The sequence below is a fragment of the Alosa sapidissima genome, chromosome 10 (assembly GCF_018492685.1).
Source record: "Alosa sapidissima isolate fAloSap1 chromosome 10, fAloSap1.pri, whole genome shotgun sequence".
Lineage (NCBI taxonomy): Eukaryota > Metazoa > Chordata > Actinopteri > Clupeiformes > Clupeidae > Alosa > Alosa sapidissima.
Genome location: NC_055966.1, coordinates 32307427 through 32326030, shown reverse-complemented (window position 1 = coordinate 32326030; position 18604 = coordinate 32307427). Strand labels below are relative to the sequence as shown.

The window sequence follows — 18604 nt, the reverse complement described above, 5'->3', positions numbered from 1 at the left end:
CCCCCCACCCCCTCCTCTCCACCCCGCCCCCCACCCCCTCCTCTCCACCTCGCCCCCCACCCCCTCCTCTCCACCCTCCATCTTCCGGAAACATGTCCAGAGCTGCATCCACATTCCATTCCCTTTATCCCCTGCGGGATGTAGGAACACGCTGCACCCCTGGTTTTTGTGTTCTGATCCTGTCCCTACAGATTATTTCCCCCTCTGGTCCCTGACAGCACACACTGTCAGGTAATCACACAGAAGCCCTGCAAATAAGTATAAGTATAAATACTCTTTTGATCCTGTGAGGGAAATTTGGTCTATGGTTTCCATATTTACACATTTCTTTTCATGCAAGATGCAATAAAGTTAACATTCTTCTTTGTATCAGTCACATATAAGTCTCATCTCCCCACAGATGCGGTACATACTGCCATCCAGCAGATGACAACATTACTCTCTACAGCTAAGCCTTTTCAATATGTTTTTCATATTTATTTTTGTCAGCGTTGATCCAAAGGGAAGTAAAATGCATGTTCGTATGCCTGCCTAAGGATTCAAACATTTGTCTCTGCCATTAGATTTGGTAAAGACTGCTTGTACTTTGTACTGTTTATTGTACGTAGCTTCAAGGCAAAATAATTCAAGAAACAATACAGAAGGAAACGACAGTATGCTTCCTAGTCTCCCAAAGAGCATATTTTTCAGTATTTACTGGAAATTTCTGGTTATTTACTTGTAATAAAAGTGATAAATAAGACATCTGGTTGCCATTGTTTTCTGCTTAATAAGAAACTTTCACAAACACTATAAAAAGTGTGCGTATATACAGTATATAGACAATTCAAGCAGCAGGTTTATAGTTATGGTAAGAGGAGTTGTTTACACACTGATAATAAACACCATGTCAAAGTGCTGTACCTCAAATAGCGTGTTTTGCTCTCAGTGGTTGCATGATTACAGATATTGCCATTGCAGAGTGTTGATAAAGTTCATTGGAGTTTGCCTGTGACTCAGTTGACAACTGGATGATGAACAGAAACAGAAATGAACACACACACACACACACACACACACACAAACACCCACCCACTCACTCACACACACACACACACACACACACACACACACAGTTCCCTTACTGGAAGCCAATCTTGCAATCAGTGAAATTCCTTTTTTTGTCCCGCACAGAGACTCCTTTTGGACCAGGAGTTCTGTCCAGGGCACAAACAGGAAAACCACAAACATTCTACCAGTCAGCACATCAATGTCCCCAGAGCCTGATCTTTCTGTCTGAGCACAAGGGGCTCTCTCATGCAGGTGCTGGAAGCAAAATGACCTACAATAACCCTGCAGTCAACCCCCCCCCCCCCTTCTTCTTTCTTCCTCCTCTCCTTCTCATCGTCCATACTTGTTTTGCCCTGGAGAGTATCGATTTTTTTTTCCTCGCAACTTGTTTTCGTCTATCAGGTGTGTTGTTGCTGCTCACCACACAGCCTGACATGCATCTTCATGCCCATGGTATCAAGCAAAGGCCCTTAGGCTCCTTTGGAGTTTCGTTTCAGCGCACAACATCTTCATTACCAGCACCAGAAACACAACAGAGACATGAGACGACATACACAAAAACGCCCAGAACACAATATGTGGACTCTAAAAGTTACACATATAAAGACTTGGTATGAGTAACTAAGCACAACTTCAGTGTGTTTGTGTTTGTGTGTGTGTGTGTGTGTGTGGTGTGTGTATGTGTGTGTGTGTGTTTGTGTGTGTGTGTGTGTGTGTTTGTGTGTGTGTGTGTGTGTGTGTGTGGGGGGGGGGGGGGGTTGCCAACAAAATGCACATACAGAAAATATAAGACACACAAGGGTGTGAAAGCCTGAATTGATATGTTGATATCTAAATGCTTTGCCTCTACTTTATTGTATATTTGGATACACAAAAATATCATTCTAACCTTTTGAAAAGTGCAGATAGTTGGTTAAAACAAAGCAAAATGTGCTATGAGCCATATGAACCCATGTATGGGCAGAGCTCATTCACAGGTTTGTGAGAACTAACAATTGGTCTTGAGCTGTCTCTGTCAGGAACGATTGCCCCCCTCTGGCACAAAGACACAGGCATCATCGTTTGAAATGTCTGCTGATTGCGGCTCTAGTTGATTAGGTGTAGAGTGGGATGCTGTTTTCAAATTGGTCACCCATCCCCCTACGACCCCAAAGCATTAATCTGCTGCCCACTCGAGAGCCCTTTGGAGACACAAAAGAGGTAACTAGAGTTCAAAGCCTCCTAGCGTGCAGGGCACACAGCCTCAGCAGGGCACACAGCCTCAGCAGGGCCTGGTTTTCCTTCAGTCCTGTCTAGACAAAGAAGCCACACTCAGCATTCTCAAGAAAGGAGAAGTAAAAAAAATGTAGACAAATGCAGAGACCTGTTTAATCAGGCAAATGACACAAAGTCGACGCAAAGCCTCTGCACACCATTAGTCTGTGCTGAAGTTGACTGACTTGCAAAGGCCAATAATAAACACACGAAAGAGGAAGGAGGCCATGCCACCCTTCCCGACACTGCTGGACCTTGAGTGGCCTGGTCATCTGTCTGTATGTGCTGTCAGCACACTGCTGTACAGTGAGATGGCTGGTCGTTTACCCCCCAATCCCCGCATCTCCTCGGTGCCATTCAGAGACAGCGCAGCTCGTCTTCACCTGTGTCAGACTTGCATAACAATAGATAGATAGACAGGCCCTCAGGACCTGCTGTACTGCGTCTCGTTGATATGAGGACAGGAGCAGGGTGCTTTGCCTGTGCAGATAGCAGCAATCATGCATGCCTGAACCCGCACAGTGCTGGGCCCGATTCCCAGAACACAATGGGGGGTTACTCAGGTTCAAACTGTGGTCGGAGGAGATCCATGCTGGCCCATCTATAAGAGGTAGGGTTGCCACATGCACTGCATTTCCCGGAATTGTTCTCTTTTTTGAGTGACTGTCCCGGATAATTAATAATATTTCGTTTTCGTTGTCATCTAAACACCACCTTAATATATGAAACTTATAACTGCATGTAACAACTTAATATTGTGTTATCAATGTGGCACAAACAAACAAGGCTAGAGTTTATGGATTAGCCTTATTTTACAAGAGCTGATGAAAGGGCTTTATGAGAAAGCTTAGACTGAGCGACCTTAAAGTGACAATGCACCATACAGCCTAAGTACAACAGCATACAATTAGCAGTATTTCTTAATATTTCTACCTTTATCATTTATAATATATATTGTGTCCCGGATTTTCACAAATCAAATGTGGCAACCCTAATAAGAAGAAGGTGGTGTTCAGAGTCAAGGTCAAATACAAAAGGCACAGTTTAAAGTAATAAGCCAAACAAAATATATTTATTTGATATGTCTTTATTTTAATATAGAAAAGCCCCCCTAAAAATATATAGTAATAATATATGTGTCCAAATTCACATCCATTATTCTGATTTGAATTGCTCACGGAGTACTTATCTCACATAAATCACACAGATGTCACACAAGAGAGCGGCGCTTGATAAAGCGCTGTGATAAATGGTTCACATGAAAATTAACGTTTGACATACATGAAATGTCATCATATTTCCATTCACACCACAGCGCTTCGTCCATCTCCCCCCGTTACTCTCGGTGGTATATCTCACGAAATCAACACATGTTAAACCATATAGGCTATCAGAATAAACAGCAGACCTTACCGGACACAACGATATGAAGCATTCTTCTGTACAGTAGCCTTAGCCGTTCCCGTTTTGAAATTGCAGCACATTTCTACATGGAATCCAGCTTTGGGCTGAAATTCTAATGAAATAGCAGCCCAAAATAATAAACTTGATTTCCATATCAAAGGATCAAAAGATGATCATGGCATGCACAGATCAATTGTGCTTTTGAATATATATTTCAACCATCATGTTTCAGGTGACATGAATGCAACAATCATGCGACATAAAATATTTTTCCTTGACCTAAAGGCTGACATAAGTTATGCAAGTACGAGCACATCATACTTTTCCAGATATGGGTAGCCATACTGTCTTCAAAACTATAGCCTAGCATAATAGATATGGGTAGCCATACTGTCTTCAAAACTATAGCCTAGCATAATAGAGGGCCCTTACAATAAACCAAAGACCTTAATAGTAGCCTACAATCACACTGAAAATAGCCTATAGCCTTAAAGGACTACAATATCAGTTCCCGCAGACTGATGCTATAATTAGCAGTATAATCAGCAATATTGTGAGAGTGAAAACTGTTAATAACTGAAAACTGTCCCTGTTAATATCAATTCATTGAAGCCCTTTTAAGGTGTGATGAGAATCTGTCTCTATGCACACAAATGACCTACAACCCAAGCGGCTAAGCCCCAATTCAATTCTATTCTAATTCAGACTGCAGATATAAGGGTGGCAATGCCCCTTTAACATAGGTGGGGTAGATCTTGTTTGTACCCATTTGTTTAAAATAATAAAAAAAAAAGTAGAAGAATGGTAGAAGAATGCAGCAACATTTGCACACTGTCTTTTGTAAACACATCACATCAGAACATTTCTTGAGGTCAAATAAATCTAGCCTAAGTTAGTCTAATATTTTTTCATATGGGCCGATAAAGAAAACATCAGTTACTGACAGCATCTTAGTGACCTAACCTACAACTTTTTGCTCGGCTCTATAAGCCTTGTCCCACACTGTCCCTTATAGGAACAAAAGTAAAGAACGCATTATGTATGACACTTATTATGCTGTAAAGATAGCAATCTCATAATGGAAAAAGCAGCACTGTCACGTTGTCTACATTAAGTGTAGGCTATTGGCAGAAGTAGTCTGCTGAAGTTTGTCTGACAAGCAAGTTTAGAGTCTTATCTGAGCAGTGACCAAAGTTGGACTTTAGAATATAAACTGCATCAATGCTCAAGTAGGCTACAAAATCGAAAAACTGACCCATGGGGTTATCTGTGATTGCTGTCTGAAGGAACCGTGTTATCATGACCTACTTAGCTTAGTTTGTGTGTATTTAAAATGAAATCGGGTTTATTAAAAAGAAATACTGAAATGGAAACTCTTGAGCCGCTTGCCGTTGAAAATGAAAACAGAGAGTAATTTCCCTGAGGTTAAAACAAGACCTGACAGACTCTGGTCGAGTCACGCATTTTTCAAAGTGAATTAAACATGTACATGAATCGTTTTGATAGCAAGTCGATGTATCTATAGGTCAGAGGTGTTGTCAATGGTTGCGTCAGCGTGTCAGAGAAGTATTTAGGGACAGGCCAAACAGGCAGTCTTCACTCCCAGAATTCAGTCTCTCCGGTCAGCGCTCTGAGGAACAACAGGTGAGACAAGGATTTACCCGTTACTTAGCTGCGATTTTCGATTGGTTACAGCCTGTTATGACAAATATTTGATGCAGATCTAGCTACAAAATAGGGCTATATTTTTATTTATAGTGACTATCGTGACGAAATAAGGCATAGTTTAAATATTACATATTTCAACAATTGTCAACAATTATGACAATGTGTGGCAAGTTAAGGCGTCATCAGAATAATGGGTAGGCTTTTGCTTGTTACAGTATATTATTCTCCAGAAAAATAAATTGCGATTAGTGTTGCATCAGTCTGCCGTGTTTTTCATGGAAGTCTGTTATTATAAAAACACTTTTGAATGTTTCTAGTCTGTTGTTGTTGACATATTGCGACATAATTATTAATATTTTAGGCTTATTCTGGTCTCTAGTCGTTGGCCTGTCATTACTTTTTTCTGAATTCCTCTCCGTCTTAACTAATTAGGATATTGTAAATGCCGTGTCTCAATTGGGGGAGCTGTCCAACTGAGCAGGTGCTGATGGAGGCAGTGTAGCTATGTGTTTAATTGCAGTGAAGACTTGACAAAATACATTATTAAGCAACAAGTCAAAATGTGGTTTGACATTCCTCTAAAGACATCAGGCATGGAGTCAACTGAATCGTAAATAAAAGACATGTTTCATTTGTTCTCTGTTTGCAGCCAAATCTAAAAATGAGACTGCTTGTCGCCATTTCCGTGCTGGTCCTTGTGCTGGCTGCACACTCTGGTAAGCTAACTGTTTCTGCCCATAACTGTGTTCGTTTTCACCTTCTTAGCCTATTCCAAAAATAAATGAATAATAACTTAATGAAATAAAAATAAATCTTATGCATCATTATTTGAGTAAACATTTGCGCATACGTCTATAATTCTATAGACACAGCTCATGATTTCACATCATGTCTTTCTCTCTGATCAACATTATGTTATCGCACACACAGATGCCCAGGAGGCTGAAGCAACGATCGAGCAGCGCTTTACCCAGTTCCAGCAGCAGATGCAGACTCTGACGGACGACATTACTGAGAAGACCAAGACCGCCCTGGAGCAGTTCCACACCAGCGAATTTGCCACCAAGACCAAGTAAGCCACCCACCGGGTCTCAACCCGTATGCGTAGCCTGACAGCCTTGTATACAGTGGTGCAGGCTTCTGTAGGTACTGTAGCATTTTGAACGTTTTTATCTGTAGCTTTCGTTGTCTTAGTAAATAGCCTGGGACCTCCCTACAGGACTTTAATATCTTTCCTGTTTATATAAGAAACATACTGCATAATGTGTACAATTCATAGTCAACATAGAACGTGTAAATCACAAAAAAAGAACATGCCTCAACACTGCTTTTTGTGTGTTTGCCAATAGGAACTTCTTCACTGAGCAGTTTGAGAAGATCAAGGCGAAGATGGAAGAGACCTTCCCCAATCAGAACTAAGGGCCTACCCCATAAAGAAAAACGTTTCTCAGCTGCTCTGCTTTGGACCGCAAGATTATCTGACCCCCTGTGCAAGATGGACATCTTTAACCATTTGCCACCATGCCAAACATAAAACAATCTTGTTACAAAATGTAGCGTTTCTGTGCTAATCCATAGTGTTTTTTACTCAATGGATTGAATGCACACAATCACTTTTAAAGTACAATGCCTAATTATGCAAATGTTTTTTAAAGCTGTTGAAAACAATAAAATGTGAATATAATGTGACATTGATGTCTGTCCCTTTCTTGTCCATTTGAAATATTGAAAATATGATTTTTTGAATCAATATATTGTCACACTGTGAATTAATACATTGTCATACTGTGATATCCAAAATAACAATCCTTAAATATGTGGTGAGGCATATAGGGCCATGTAAAACACAAGGACAAATATACTGTTGTGATGAAGTAGTAATTTAGTTAGCAGTAAATGCTGCAAGGTTGTATAATACCTGCAGATAAGGGCAGGTACAGTAACCTTTTATTAAACGTTCTCTGATTAAGACATTAAGATAAAAAAAAAGACTGATGCCAAGCACATATTTTATGGGATTAAATCCTTTATAAATTTGTGTTGGTAACTGGATTTGATAGGATTTTATGTGATTTATTCATGGTTGCATCATTTAATTGAATGGTGAACGTCAATAACAAACTGTCAACGTGACACAGTTTTTGTCTTTCACAACAGCTGGCTGCAGTGATTGTTTATCTTCTATTAATGATCACTGCACTGTTCTACTTGGAACTATAGATTGAAATGCAGAATAGTTTCATTCAGGGGTGTGATTGGGTAGATTTTCTCCCACCCCTCTCCTGGATGTGTGGTGTGATAAAGGCACACAAAACTTTATTTGTTGTTCTTGCAAGTCCAGTAGTGGGAAAATTAGAGAACATTAGAGAACATTACCACTGTATGGAAACTCATAAAATATGTGTTTTGCTATCCTACCATCCAACCATATTTGAGGTCTCCACTGAGGAAAAACAATTGAAATAAAAATATGCTTTTTTGGCTGACCTTGGAGAGTATAGAAGTTGTAATCTGTTAACATGCACAAATAGGTAATTTATGACAGAAAGAGAAAAATAAATGAATAATGAGATTTTATTCTCTTTGAATGTTCTGTGCAAATCTGTTTGGTTGGAATCAGCTGAGTCTGTGCCCTGTGGTAAAGACTTCTCCCCCTTTCCAGACAATATGGAGGATGATAGCAGGATGTGTGCCAAAAATAACAAAGAGAAGCAAGGACATTACTCCACACATGTGGTGACAGCTGCGCTGTCTTGACATTTTAACATAGCTTTATATTTTGCTGTCAAAGATTCTTATCAGAGATGCGCAGACTGGTTGTCTTGTATCAAAGAAAAACGATGCGCTAAAATTATAAGCATAACCTGTTCAATTCTTGTCAGGAACAAAAAATGACATTTTGTGTTTCGGATATTTGTACACAACATATTTTGAATAAGAAATGACCCAACACACTCATGAACACATATCTCTCTCTGAATTAAATTCTTTCTTGAAATTCTGCAGACTGATATTTTCCTTCTCTGAGTTTCTGATTGACCATCAACAGAATCAAAACCTTTCACCCACTTGGTTCACGACCCAATCGTTGAGCCAAATCAAACTTTATCCTGTCCTACCAGTCATCGCAAAATCATCCTGGCAGACTGGCGTGAAAAAGTGCACATGGAGATATGAAGCTCTGAATTCTTCTCAGCTGATAAATCAAATTGTCTACATCGGCGATTAGGATCAAATATATTTAAAGAAAAAAGTAGATTTTTTTTAGGAATCATGTTAAAGAATTTGGCATTGCTTGCCCTCATCTGCATGTTGCCAGGTAAGTGCTTGTTCTGTGGAATTCTGTTGGTCACATTTTCATAAATTCACCTTATATCTCTAACAGAAATGTATTGAAGGCAGCCTGGAGTTTGTGACACAAAGTTGTCCAATTCGGTACACTTTTCTTTGTTTTTCTTTGTTATCTATACTTTTGCATGTGTCCTTCCTCCTGCGGGTCACAGCATGTACACTGATGGAATCGACCCCTCCTGGTCCCCCAACTCCAGGAGTTATACAACGCACTAAAGAGGCATACCGGTACGCTGTCTCTGTGTGTGTGTGTGTGTGTTTGTGTGTGTGAGTGAGTGAGTGATCGTGTGTGTGCATGTGAACTGAAAAAATCCATATTGCTTGTATGTGTATATATATATGGTGGGACTGGAATGGGAATAATAAATATGTTGATATATATATATTTATCGGATGAAGACAGTATGTAGTTTGTGTCTATCATACATGTTGATTATGTCTGTTCATTCACATACATGGTGATATTTCTGTGCATTCTTCATTTCCTGCAGGTCAGCCGTAGAGAATGTGAAGAACGTTGGCGAGCTGGTGTGGGGCATAGCTACAATGTACTATGATGACCATGTGAAGGAGCGAGTGGACCCTTACCTCACCTGGCCCTCGTTCAACTACACCTCCGTCTGGAGCAGAGTCAAGGCCAGAGTGCCATGGACAGGCTAGCTAGGTCTCATGCCCACAGGCCCAAAGTCATCAGCTCTTCTGCTACACATTTTTGTTGTATCTGTTGTTATCCATCATCTTGCATAAAAATTACTCTGTGGCCTTCACTTAATATTAAGCTTGTGATTTGATGTGGCGAAGTGGGACTGCAATGGGAATAATAAATATGTTGATTAAAAACAAGACTGTGTGTGTGTGTGTGTGTGTGAATGATTTGCCAGTGCTGTTTAGATCACAACATTGCACAAACATACACACACACCTACACATACACACACAAACACACATAAATCTGTATTTGTTTTTGTGTGTGTGTGTGTCTGTGTTTGTGTGTGTGTGCGTGCATGCAATCACACTGATATAACAAGCAGAGTGTTTACTCAAGACCTGGTCAAGCACCTGGTCACTTGCTGTAAAGACAAAGAGTGGCAGAAGTGTTTATATTTTTCCCCTGAGAGGACAGCTTCCAGGGACATCCCGCACAGTCTGTGTGGAATCTGCTATCTAGGGTGGGTGCAAGGGGCCAAAGGGGGACGATGAGTTGGAAGGCAGGATGAGAGGGGCAGCGAGATGGCCATCACTCTTGATCCACCTACCAGAGAGAGTCATGGTTAAGGACCACCTCCGGTGAAAATCAAATTTTTAACTTTGTTGACATGTTCGTAAGATGTCAGATGAATTTGGCCATAACAATAATGAACACAAATCCCCTCTTTAATGAAAGTGAAAGCACATTTCTACAAAGTAATGTTAATTAATTAAAAATATATAATGCAATATAAGTGACTGCTTTAATAAGCGACTGACCTAAATTAACAGCGGTCCAGCCAATTGGTGCTAATAGTCTCACAGTTAGTGAAATGGAGATCACCTGAGTTCAGGGAATGTGTATAGTATAGGCCTAGAAAAATAAAGACACCACCGTCTAGTAGGTCCAGTCACTGGTCAATCAGTATTCCTGGCTATAATTCCACCATGAAGACAAAAGAACACTCCAAACAACTCAAAGAAAAGTTTATTGACAAGCATAAGTGAGGGCATGGACACAAACATTTTTCATGTCACTGAACATCCCCTGGAGTACAGTGAAATACATCATTAAGGAATGTAAGGAATATGGCTAATGTGCAAATCTGCCTAGAACAGAACAGGCCGTCACAAACTGATCGACTATTCAAGAAGAATAATGGTGGGGGAGGCCACCGAGGCACCTGCATGTGACAACCTTAAAGAAGTTAAAAGCTTCAGCAGCTGAGATGGTTGAAACTATGCATACAGCAGTTTTTGCCCGAATACTTCACCAGTCAAAGCTCTAGTATATAAGTATATATACTCTTTTGATCCTGAGAGGGAAATTTGGTCTCTGCATTTATCCGAATCCTTGAATTAGTGAAACACACTCAGCACACAGTAAACACACAGTGAGGTGAAGCACACACTAATCCCGGTGCAGTGAGCTGCCTGCAACAACAGCGGCGCTCGGGGAGCAGTGAGGGGTTAGGTGCCTTGCTCAAGGGCACTTCAGCGTGCCTACTGGTCGGGGTTCGAACCGGCAACCTTCTGGTCACAAGTCCAAAGCACTAACCAGTAGGCCACGGCTATGGGTGAGTGGGAAAGCTAAAATCTAAAAGTCACCCATAGACATGTGGGAGACTCCAAAGTCAAATGGAAGAAGGTTCGTTGGTCTGATGAGACCAAAATTGAGCTTTTTGGCCATCATTTTTGGCCGACACCAAACACTGCACATCACTAAAAATGCACGATCTCAGGGATTAAAGCGTGGTGGTGGTAGAATCATATTGTGGGGATACTTCTCGACAGCAGGCCCTGGAAGGCTTGTAAAGGTAAAAGTAAAAATGAATTCAGCAAAATATATGGAAATCCTGGAGGACAATCTGATTCAGTCTGCAAGAGAAGCTACAGTAAAAACACAGAAATGGTTTAAAGACAACAAGGTCAATGTTTTGGAATGACCAAGTCAAAGCCCAGACCTCAATCCTACACTGTTAAAACGAATGTGTTGGAAATAACACAAACTGTGTTGTCCCTATCTGGACACAGAGATGTGTTCGAAACAACGCAGCTTGTGTTGTTTTCAACATATTCGTTTTAAGAATGTATAGAAAATCTGTGGCTGTACTTAAAGGTACACTATGCAAGTTTTTTAGCTTAAAGGAACACGCCACCCAATGTCAGTAGTAATATATGTTCTTACCTTAACTTTCACGAGTTGAGTCATACCTCTCCCGTGTCGGTATGTGCACTCAAACGCTCTGGTGCGCGGCTGGACTGTGTTAGCATGTTGCTATGCTAGCGGGCTTTGACGGTAACTAAGCGTAGAAGTAATCAAAAACATCCACGTTTTCCCGACTTAAATACAGTTGCACGAGTAGTTGATAGAAATGCTACGGCCACGCAACATGAAACGTGGCGATTTTCCAAGCGAATAAACCGGAGAACTACAATGTGTGGCGCAATAGCACTTGGGAGTACTTCGACCTAGCGTAGTAGTATTGTTAACACCTAATTGTAGATCCTATCCACCACAGAGTTTAGAATCCATGCTGGATCGACCCTCAGCCTCTCCCTCCCCTCTGAGCGAGAGAGAGGCACACACACTAGAGATGCGCTGATCATAGCTGTCAACCCTCCCGTTTTTTCCGGGTTTCTCACGTATTTTAACTTTTTTCCCGCTGTCTTCCCGTTTTAATATTTTCCCGTAAATATCCCGTATTTTAACAATCTCATAACATTAGCTCTACCATCGGACTTGTCAGTCTCTGTACTGTTGTCCTGTTGCTACCCCCTTGCCCTTCCAGCGAATCAGATGTTTTCAAAGCATCGTTTTGCTTGCTTGAAGGGGACAGTGAGATGACAGCGTGGTTGTCGTGAGAGCACGATTCAGTGGCACCTGCATAGTGTACGGCTGCACGCACTGTGTGTATCGGCCTACCAGGCTACTCAGCTACAGTATACGAGTAGAAAAAGAATTCTCCGTTTGTATATTCACTCCAAGTTGGCCTACCATAACTTCCCAACTCTGCACTGTAGCCCATAAACTGCATGACAGGCTGTTTATATTTTTCTCTAAAATAACCAAATGCATTTGTTCAACTTTATGAAGAAGAATTACGCACTGGCTACTTGGAACGCACACATTTTGTTTGCGCAGAAGAGAGAATGACATTGCACAGGGACATCGATTACAGAACTTTAGCCTTGTTAGGGCTGTATAAAGTTGACCAAATTAACATAGGCTGTTGTTAGGCGTAAATAAAGTTGGCTACTTTGTTGTATTGTTTAGCTGGTCAATGCACGAGCTTGCAATTGCGGAACGGACTAATGCTGCAACCCTTCCAATGTTGGGGGACGAATGTTGACATTTTCCCGTATTCCTCTTGAGAAAACCGGGAAATCTCCCTTATTTTCAAAGCTCAATGTTGACAGCAATGGCGCTGATGGGCTATTATTTCAACCATAACTGCATAGCAAAACTTATCATCCATCAGCCATCCATCAGCACCAAAGTTTTTTGACCAATTTTCAAAACCGCACCCGCCCACCATCCGCTGGTTGTTTTAATGTAGGCTATATGGGTGATGCAGCGCTGCTGACGTGAGGCTAGAAAGCCCTTGCCTGTTCTAGAAAGACTGATCTAATGCAGCAAATATATTAAAAGGCTAAAGTCGTACATTGGCTATGTTGTAGCCTATCCCCAAAATATCAAAGCAATTTACAAAAGATTCACTGAACAAAAATGCTGATGTGGTACATGAAAAATTAGCTAAAAATGTGGAGAATGCAATGCAATCAAGCATTTTGGACGATATATTGTCACAAGCTGGCAGAATAGGCAACAGGCCGATGTGCGTTTTATTTGGAGACTGTTTTGCGAGACAGAGACTGAGTTTGCTGCTGATATTCTGGGGATAGGCCTCACTGTATGCGTGACTAGGTTGCCAAATGACAGATTATCAATTCAACTTATCTTTTTGCCCTTAGTCCAACAGCATAATAACATTAAATAAATGGTATTCAGTGTGTGACAATGCATTGTATTCATTTTACCTCATCAATACAACACACTTTTTCATAAAGCAGTTACTCCCCACAACTGCAATGCAGGACACATAACAATATTTTTGCGATTGGGATATCAGTGGAACACAACTCATTTCAGAGCTTGTAGTTTGTGAGAAGCTACAACACTAAGTTGAACCAGAAGGAGACACACAAGAGACACCCGATAGGTCGGACGCAACTGAAGCCTTCCATTCACGAGGCATAAAAAATAGTTTAAGAAGATTAGTCTAATGTTTTGAATGTCTGCGGCGCTCTCAGGTGTAGTGTAGCCAGTTCCATTGATTGTTGTGGAAGCTTATTGGTGCAGCATTTACTGCGTGTATGGAATGCTTCAGATGTGCACCCAGTGCAGCCTGCTCTTACTCTGTCGTACTATATGTATGTGTTTGCCTTTGATGTGGATTCAAAAATTTAGTAGAGTTGAGTAGAAATGAATCATAAGTATTACAGTAAATGACCAATGTTTGACCACATGCAAGTACAAATTGGACAAAATTTGTATGGTTCTTCCCTGAATGAATGCAATCTATGGTGTATGATACACAATAGAGGGTGATAGGGAACCAATGAGGGAATGATAAGTCAGCAAGTAAAGAACATGACATAGAAAAGGAAGAGAGTGAAAGAGAGAGGGGGAGAAAAGAGAGAGGAGAGAGAGGGTGAACTCAAATAAAAATGGCCTGACTCCAAAGATTGCTGAACAGGCATGTTCCATGCTCCAGAGGCAAAGGTTCAGTGAGTCTATCAGTCTGTTCATCGGCCTAGATCCATGAACCTTTGTACAAACATCATACCATTCAATAGCCTGTCTCTGTGCATGAATGAAACAGCCATTGTCTGGCTAAAATTCAGAGCAAGCTGACAACTGGGTGCTTAAATGCAACATGCAGCAAATGCAATTCTCCTATACAATATTATAAATACTATGCTTACTGTATGCTTCCCATACACAGGTGTTTTTTATTGCTTTAACACTAAAATCAAAAGTATTCCACAGTTAGTAAACCACTAAACACATTTCTCTACTTTAGACACAAAAATGTCACAACTTTGCAATTTCAATTTTCCAAAATTGAACTAACGTCAGACGTCATCTCATTGAGATGGGGTCTGGGAACTAGACATTAATTTTCTCGTATTTGAAACGTGGTTTACAAATGACCAGAGCCGTTTATTGGGCGCTACGAATGTCTATCAAATGCGTCTGTACATAGCCCATCCATAGAATCCAGGCTGCCTAGCAGCGTGAATTAAATCGCGCGTAAGGCAGCATGGGAAAACCCAGGCTACCCATGAACCAACTGATTAAACACACTGTCAGGTGTGAAGACACTTAACGTTTATGTCTATTGCTCACACACTTTTTGCAGAATTTGGCTCATTATGTCAAAACTCCAAAAAACAGCCAAATAAGACGAAGCACTTGGAGGAGGATAAGAGGAGGATAAGAGGGGAATCCTGTAGAGGGGAAGGGAGAGAGAAAGAGGAGGATGAAGAGGAGGATGAGAGAGGAAGATTGATATAGAGAGGAAGAGGAGGATGAAGAGAGGGATGAGAGAGGAAGAGGGATAGGGAGAGGAGGAGGAGGAGGATGAGAGAGGAAGATGGATATAGAGAGGAAGAGGAGGATGAAGTGAGGGATGAGAGAGGAAGAGGGATTGGGAGCGGAAGAGGAGGATGAGAGAGGAAGATGGATATAGAGAGGAAGAGGCAAAACTGGAGAAGTATGTGGATGAAAACAAGGATCAAATGTATGTAAAAGATGAGATTTGAGCAACACTGGTTATAAAGAAATGGATTGAGTCATGTGACATGTGACCAAATATATGCAGGTTCTATGACTGGATGCTTTTAATTTACTCTGTGCCCCTAAGACTAGCGTTATAAGCTAATTAGCGGGTTGCTATAAAACTGGTCACATTCGATTAGCATGAAAACATATCCCAGAGAACAGTCAAACTCGGTACACATGTGTTATTAACCCCTAGGTTCATTTTGCGGTGGCATTGTCCTTTAAGCAATTCAAATAAACACACAACAGAAATTAGTCATTTTTTCAAATTAATCTGAATTGAGTGATTGGATATATAGTACAGCTGTGCAATACTAGCAGTACTAGCTTTTGGCTACAGAGCTAATGAGTGATTGATAAAATTCTGTCACCCTGTGATTACCATGTTCATGATAGCTGTAACAGCTGTATATTTGCACAGGGCTGTTAGCTTGACTGGTGTAAGTTCATGCCGTGGGCGAAATGGACTTTGTGAAAGTAAACCGGCCTGTTAGTGTTTGTCCCATAGGAACAGTGGGTTCATCAGCTGCTTGTGCATCTGGTGTGTGTGTGTGTGTATGTGTGGGTGTGTGTGTGTGCACGCACACGTGCGCCTTTGTGTGAATGTGTGTGTGTGTGTGTAAGAGATAAAAAATGGAAAGGGGGGAGAGAGAGGGGTGGTGGGGGGTGAGACTGCCAGAGAGTTTCACTTATAGGAATACAGAGGTCATCAATTCTCAGAGTGTGTGTGTGTGTGTGTTTGTGTGCATGAGTGTGAGTGTGTGTGTGTGTGTGTGTGTGTGTATGAGTGTGTGTGTGTGTGTGTGTGTGTGTGTGTGTGTGTGTGTGTGTGTGAGAGGTCCTCAGATGACATTGGATTGGACAAGCAGACAGGGCCGTTAGCCGACAGTATAACTGTGGCTTCAGCAGGACTCAGAAGCTGTCAGTTCACTTCCAGGACCTTCAGAGCCAAAGAGAAGGAGGTACTGTACACTTACTGCACAGCTGTACTGCTCGGTTATACATTTAGACTCTGCATAGATCTTTAGCTTTACGTGCATCACTTTCTGTTAATTCGAAATGGTCTTCAGTGCCTGTCGACTTTCTAAGGCTTCATGGGGTCTTTAAAACATGACTTACCCATATTATTTTAAAATGGGAAATGCTGTTTGCACATTTACTTAGATTCCTTGCAGTATATATGTAGTCTGCAGTAGACGCATTCTGTTCATGATTTTGTTATGCCAAATCCTGTGTTATATTTTATGCATGAACCAGAAATTTGTTTTGTTTGGTGTCTGTTTTTTCTTCTTTTAGACATGTCTGCGAAACTGGTGTTGGCCCTTATTGTGGCACTCCAAGGTAAGCCTGCATGACATGCATAGTTATCCCTCATTACTAAATGAGTACAAAGATGGCAGATGGCAAATTAATGCTTAAATCATGCCCACTATTTGACCTGCAATTTTTGAATGCATCTCATGCATAGTTTTTGCAGGGATATTTCAAAATGGTCATACTTAGGCATTCTGTAATTATAGTTCTATGATCCTTTTGCTGTGTCCTGTGAACCAAGTCTGATCAGTGTGGTTGCACTATATTTGATACTCCTGGGTAAAGCTTTCTTTGCATCACTAACAAAACTTTGTCCTGGTAGACTCAGATACAGAAGCACACAGAGTCTGACCTCTACTTAGCTAAGGTTATCTGGCCTCAAAGTTCAACAAACTCTCAACCACCCATCCATGAGCTTTCATCTACATTTAGGCAGCATCAAACTCAGATTAACGCATTCCGACACCATTACCAACACATTTGTGAATCCTCTACTCACTTCCCTGCTAGTCATTATCAATACTAGTGCAGCAAATTACATTTGTGCATATGAGAGTTTATTCTTTGTTGAAAGATTTGTGAATTAACTCTTTATTGGTGAACTAGTTGCTTATTAAAAGTATTTTTTCTCTTCTCTCTCTCTCTTCTCTTTCCCATTTCCCCTCTTCATCCATCTTTCTCTCTCTCACTCCTTCCTCCCCCCCAGTGTCCATGTGCCTGTGTGCCCCTGAGCCTGACAAGGAGCTGGTAGACAAGTATGAGGAGCTGAAGGCCACCTTCTACAAACGCCTGCTGAACGCCTACAAGAAAGCCCAGGGTGCCGCGGGCCCCATCGCCGAGGGCAACCCCCAGGCCTCCATGATCAAGGAGTACATCGAGTCCCTGCAGGCCGATCCCAAAATGCAGAACGCCGTCAAAGTCATTACGTGAGTCTTGTGACATCAACACAATGTCCCGCTTTTTTACATAACTCTCCTGCACTCATAGAGCCTAGAATTGAGATAAAGGGATTCCCACTCAAAATGTAGATAAGCCTAATGGAATATGTGTCCAGTCATCGCTAAATAAGCTACCACCATGGGTGGGGAGTGTAGTGGTTTAGGAGATGGGCTAGTGTGCAGTAGCCTGAAAGTTATGGGTTAAATTTCTGGATTTCACCGTTGTACCTTACAGCAATACACTTAACCCGAAGTTGCTCCGGAGATAATTTAATCCCTTGTAATATAGTTGACATATGTAAGTCACTTTGGACAACAGTGTCTGGTAAATGTACTGTTTGTCACTTGTTTATTTTATTGCAAGCCACTAAGAAATACCTTCACCGACTTGCCTATTGTGACCACACCCTTACTCACAATTGTTCAGCTCAGTTTGAATTTCATTTAGGTTTATTCATCTCTATAATATTTTTTTTGTCTATTTTGTTGTTTTTCACTTCCATAGAAAAAAACAACAGTCATATACACACAGCAGACCTACACGTTTCCAATAGAACCATGGTGTGTGTGTGTGACCTCACCTAATGTTGGCTCGATCTTTCTCTCTCTCCTCCAGTGGCATGGCAGGTGAGCTCGGCCCAGCTGTTGACAGAGCCCGCTCTGGTGCCCTGGGAGTGTACGGAGAGTACCTGCGCCCATACATCGGCACCTACCTGGACCACGCCATCAACGGCCTCAAGCCCGTGCTGGACGCTGTGCTGCCTGCCGACGAGTAAAGCTGCTCTCCCATTACTTCGAACCCCAACTCTCTGCAAGCCTGTAGACATGCTGATTTCACCTGATGTATGAGTTACATAGAGAGAAAAAAATACACCGCCATTCTCACTCTGCAGCGCAATAATTACAGATGTAAACAAAATGTGCTAAATGCAAGCGATTTCTTTCTAGCATTGCAAACCAATATAGTATTACAAACTGTGTGCATGTATATAACTGTGGATTTGTTAACCAGGAATGGATGAGAAGGATATCATCAGGAGTCTGTGTGTGTGTGTGTTTGTCCTGAGTAAAATAAAGATGTCATACACTA

At 41.4% G+C, this 18604-nt stretch overlaps 3 protein-coding genes across 3 annotated transcripts; all 3 read left to right on the top strand.

Annotated features, from left to right (window-relative positions):
- Positions 1-5263: 5263 nt before the first annotated feature.
- apoc1 (apolipoprotein C-I) lies at positions 5264-6811 on the top strand. Its single transcript, XM_042106284.1, has 4 exons — positions 5264-5352; positions 6026-6092; positions 6307-6448; positions 6726-6811. The coding sequence occupies exons 2-4, from the start codon at positions 6038-6040 to the stop codon at positions 6793-6795; spliced, it is 267 nt and encodes an 88-aa protein (XP_041962218.1). The 5' UTR covers positions 5264-5352; positions 6026-6037; the 3' UTR covers positions 6796-6811.
- Positions 6812-8495: 1684 nt separating this feature from the next.
- Positions 8496-9570, top strand: apoc4 (apolipoprotein C-IV). Its single transcript, XM_042106283.1, has 3 exons — positions 8496-8695; positions 8880-8955; positions 9219-9570. The coding sequence occupies exons 1-3, from the start codon at positions 8650-8652 to the stop codon at positions 9385-9387; spliced, it is 291 nt and encodes a 96-aa protein (XP_041962217.1). The 5' UTR covers positions 8496-8649; the 3' UTR covers positions 9388-9570.
- Positions 9571-16074: 6504 nt separating this feature from the next.
- Positions 16075-18604, top strand: apoa2 (apolipoprotein A-II). Its single transcript, XM_042106275.1, has 4 exons — positions 16075-16224; positions 16559-16603; positions 17283-17502; positions 18131-18604. Exons 2-4 carry the CDS (start codon positions 16561-16563, stop codon positions 18288-18290), a joined length of 423 nt encoding a protein of 140 aa, XP_041962209.1. The 5' UTR covers positions 16075-16224; positions 16559-16560; the 3' UTR covers positions 18291-18604.

What these genes read in the sequence shown, in the direction of transcription:
- apoc1 (XM_042106284.1), top strand. Translation starts at nt 6,038, where the DNA reads ATGAGACTGCTTGTCGCCATTTCCGTGCTGGTCCTTGTGCTGGCTGCA. An exon ending in TGTGCTGGCTGCACACTCTG is followed by an intron (nt 6,093 to 6,306) that starts GTAAGCTAACTG and finishes TCGCACACACAG; the next exon opens with ATGCCCAGGAGGCTGAAGCA. An exon ending in GAATTTGCCACCAAGACCAA is followed by an intron (nt 6,449 to 6,725) that starts GTAAGCCACCCA and finishes GTTTGCCAATAG; the next exon opens with GAACTTCTTCACTGAGCAGT.
- apoc4 (XM_042106283.1), top strand. Translation starts at nt 8,650, where the DNA reads ATGTTAAAGAATTTGGCATTGCTTGCCCTCATCTGCATGTTGCCAG. An exon ending in CCTCATCTGCATGTTGCCAG is followed by an intron (nt 8,696 to 8,879) that starts GTAAGTGCTTGT and finishes TGCGGGTCACAG; the next exon opens with CATGTACACTGATGGAATCG. An exon ending in CGCACTAAAGAGGCATACCG is followed by an intron (nt 8,956 to 9,218) that starts GTACGCTGTCTC and finishes CATTTCCTGCAG; the next exon opens with GTCAGCCGTAGAGAATGTGA.
- apoa2 (XM_042106275.1), top strand. Translation starts at nt 16,561, where the DNA reads ATGTCTGCGAAACTGGTGTTGGCCCTTATTGTGGCACTCCAAG. An exon ending in CCTTATTGTGGCACTCCAAG is followed by an intron (nt 16,604 to 17,282) that starts GTAAGCCTGCAT and finishes CCTCCCCCCCAG; the next exon opens with TGTCCATGTGCCTGTGTGCC. An exon ending in AACGCCGTCAAAGTCATTAC is followed by an intron (nt 17,503 to 18,130) that starts GTGAGTCTTGTG and finishes TCTCTCCTCCAG; the next exon opens with TGGCATGGCAGGTGAGCTCG.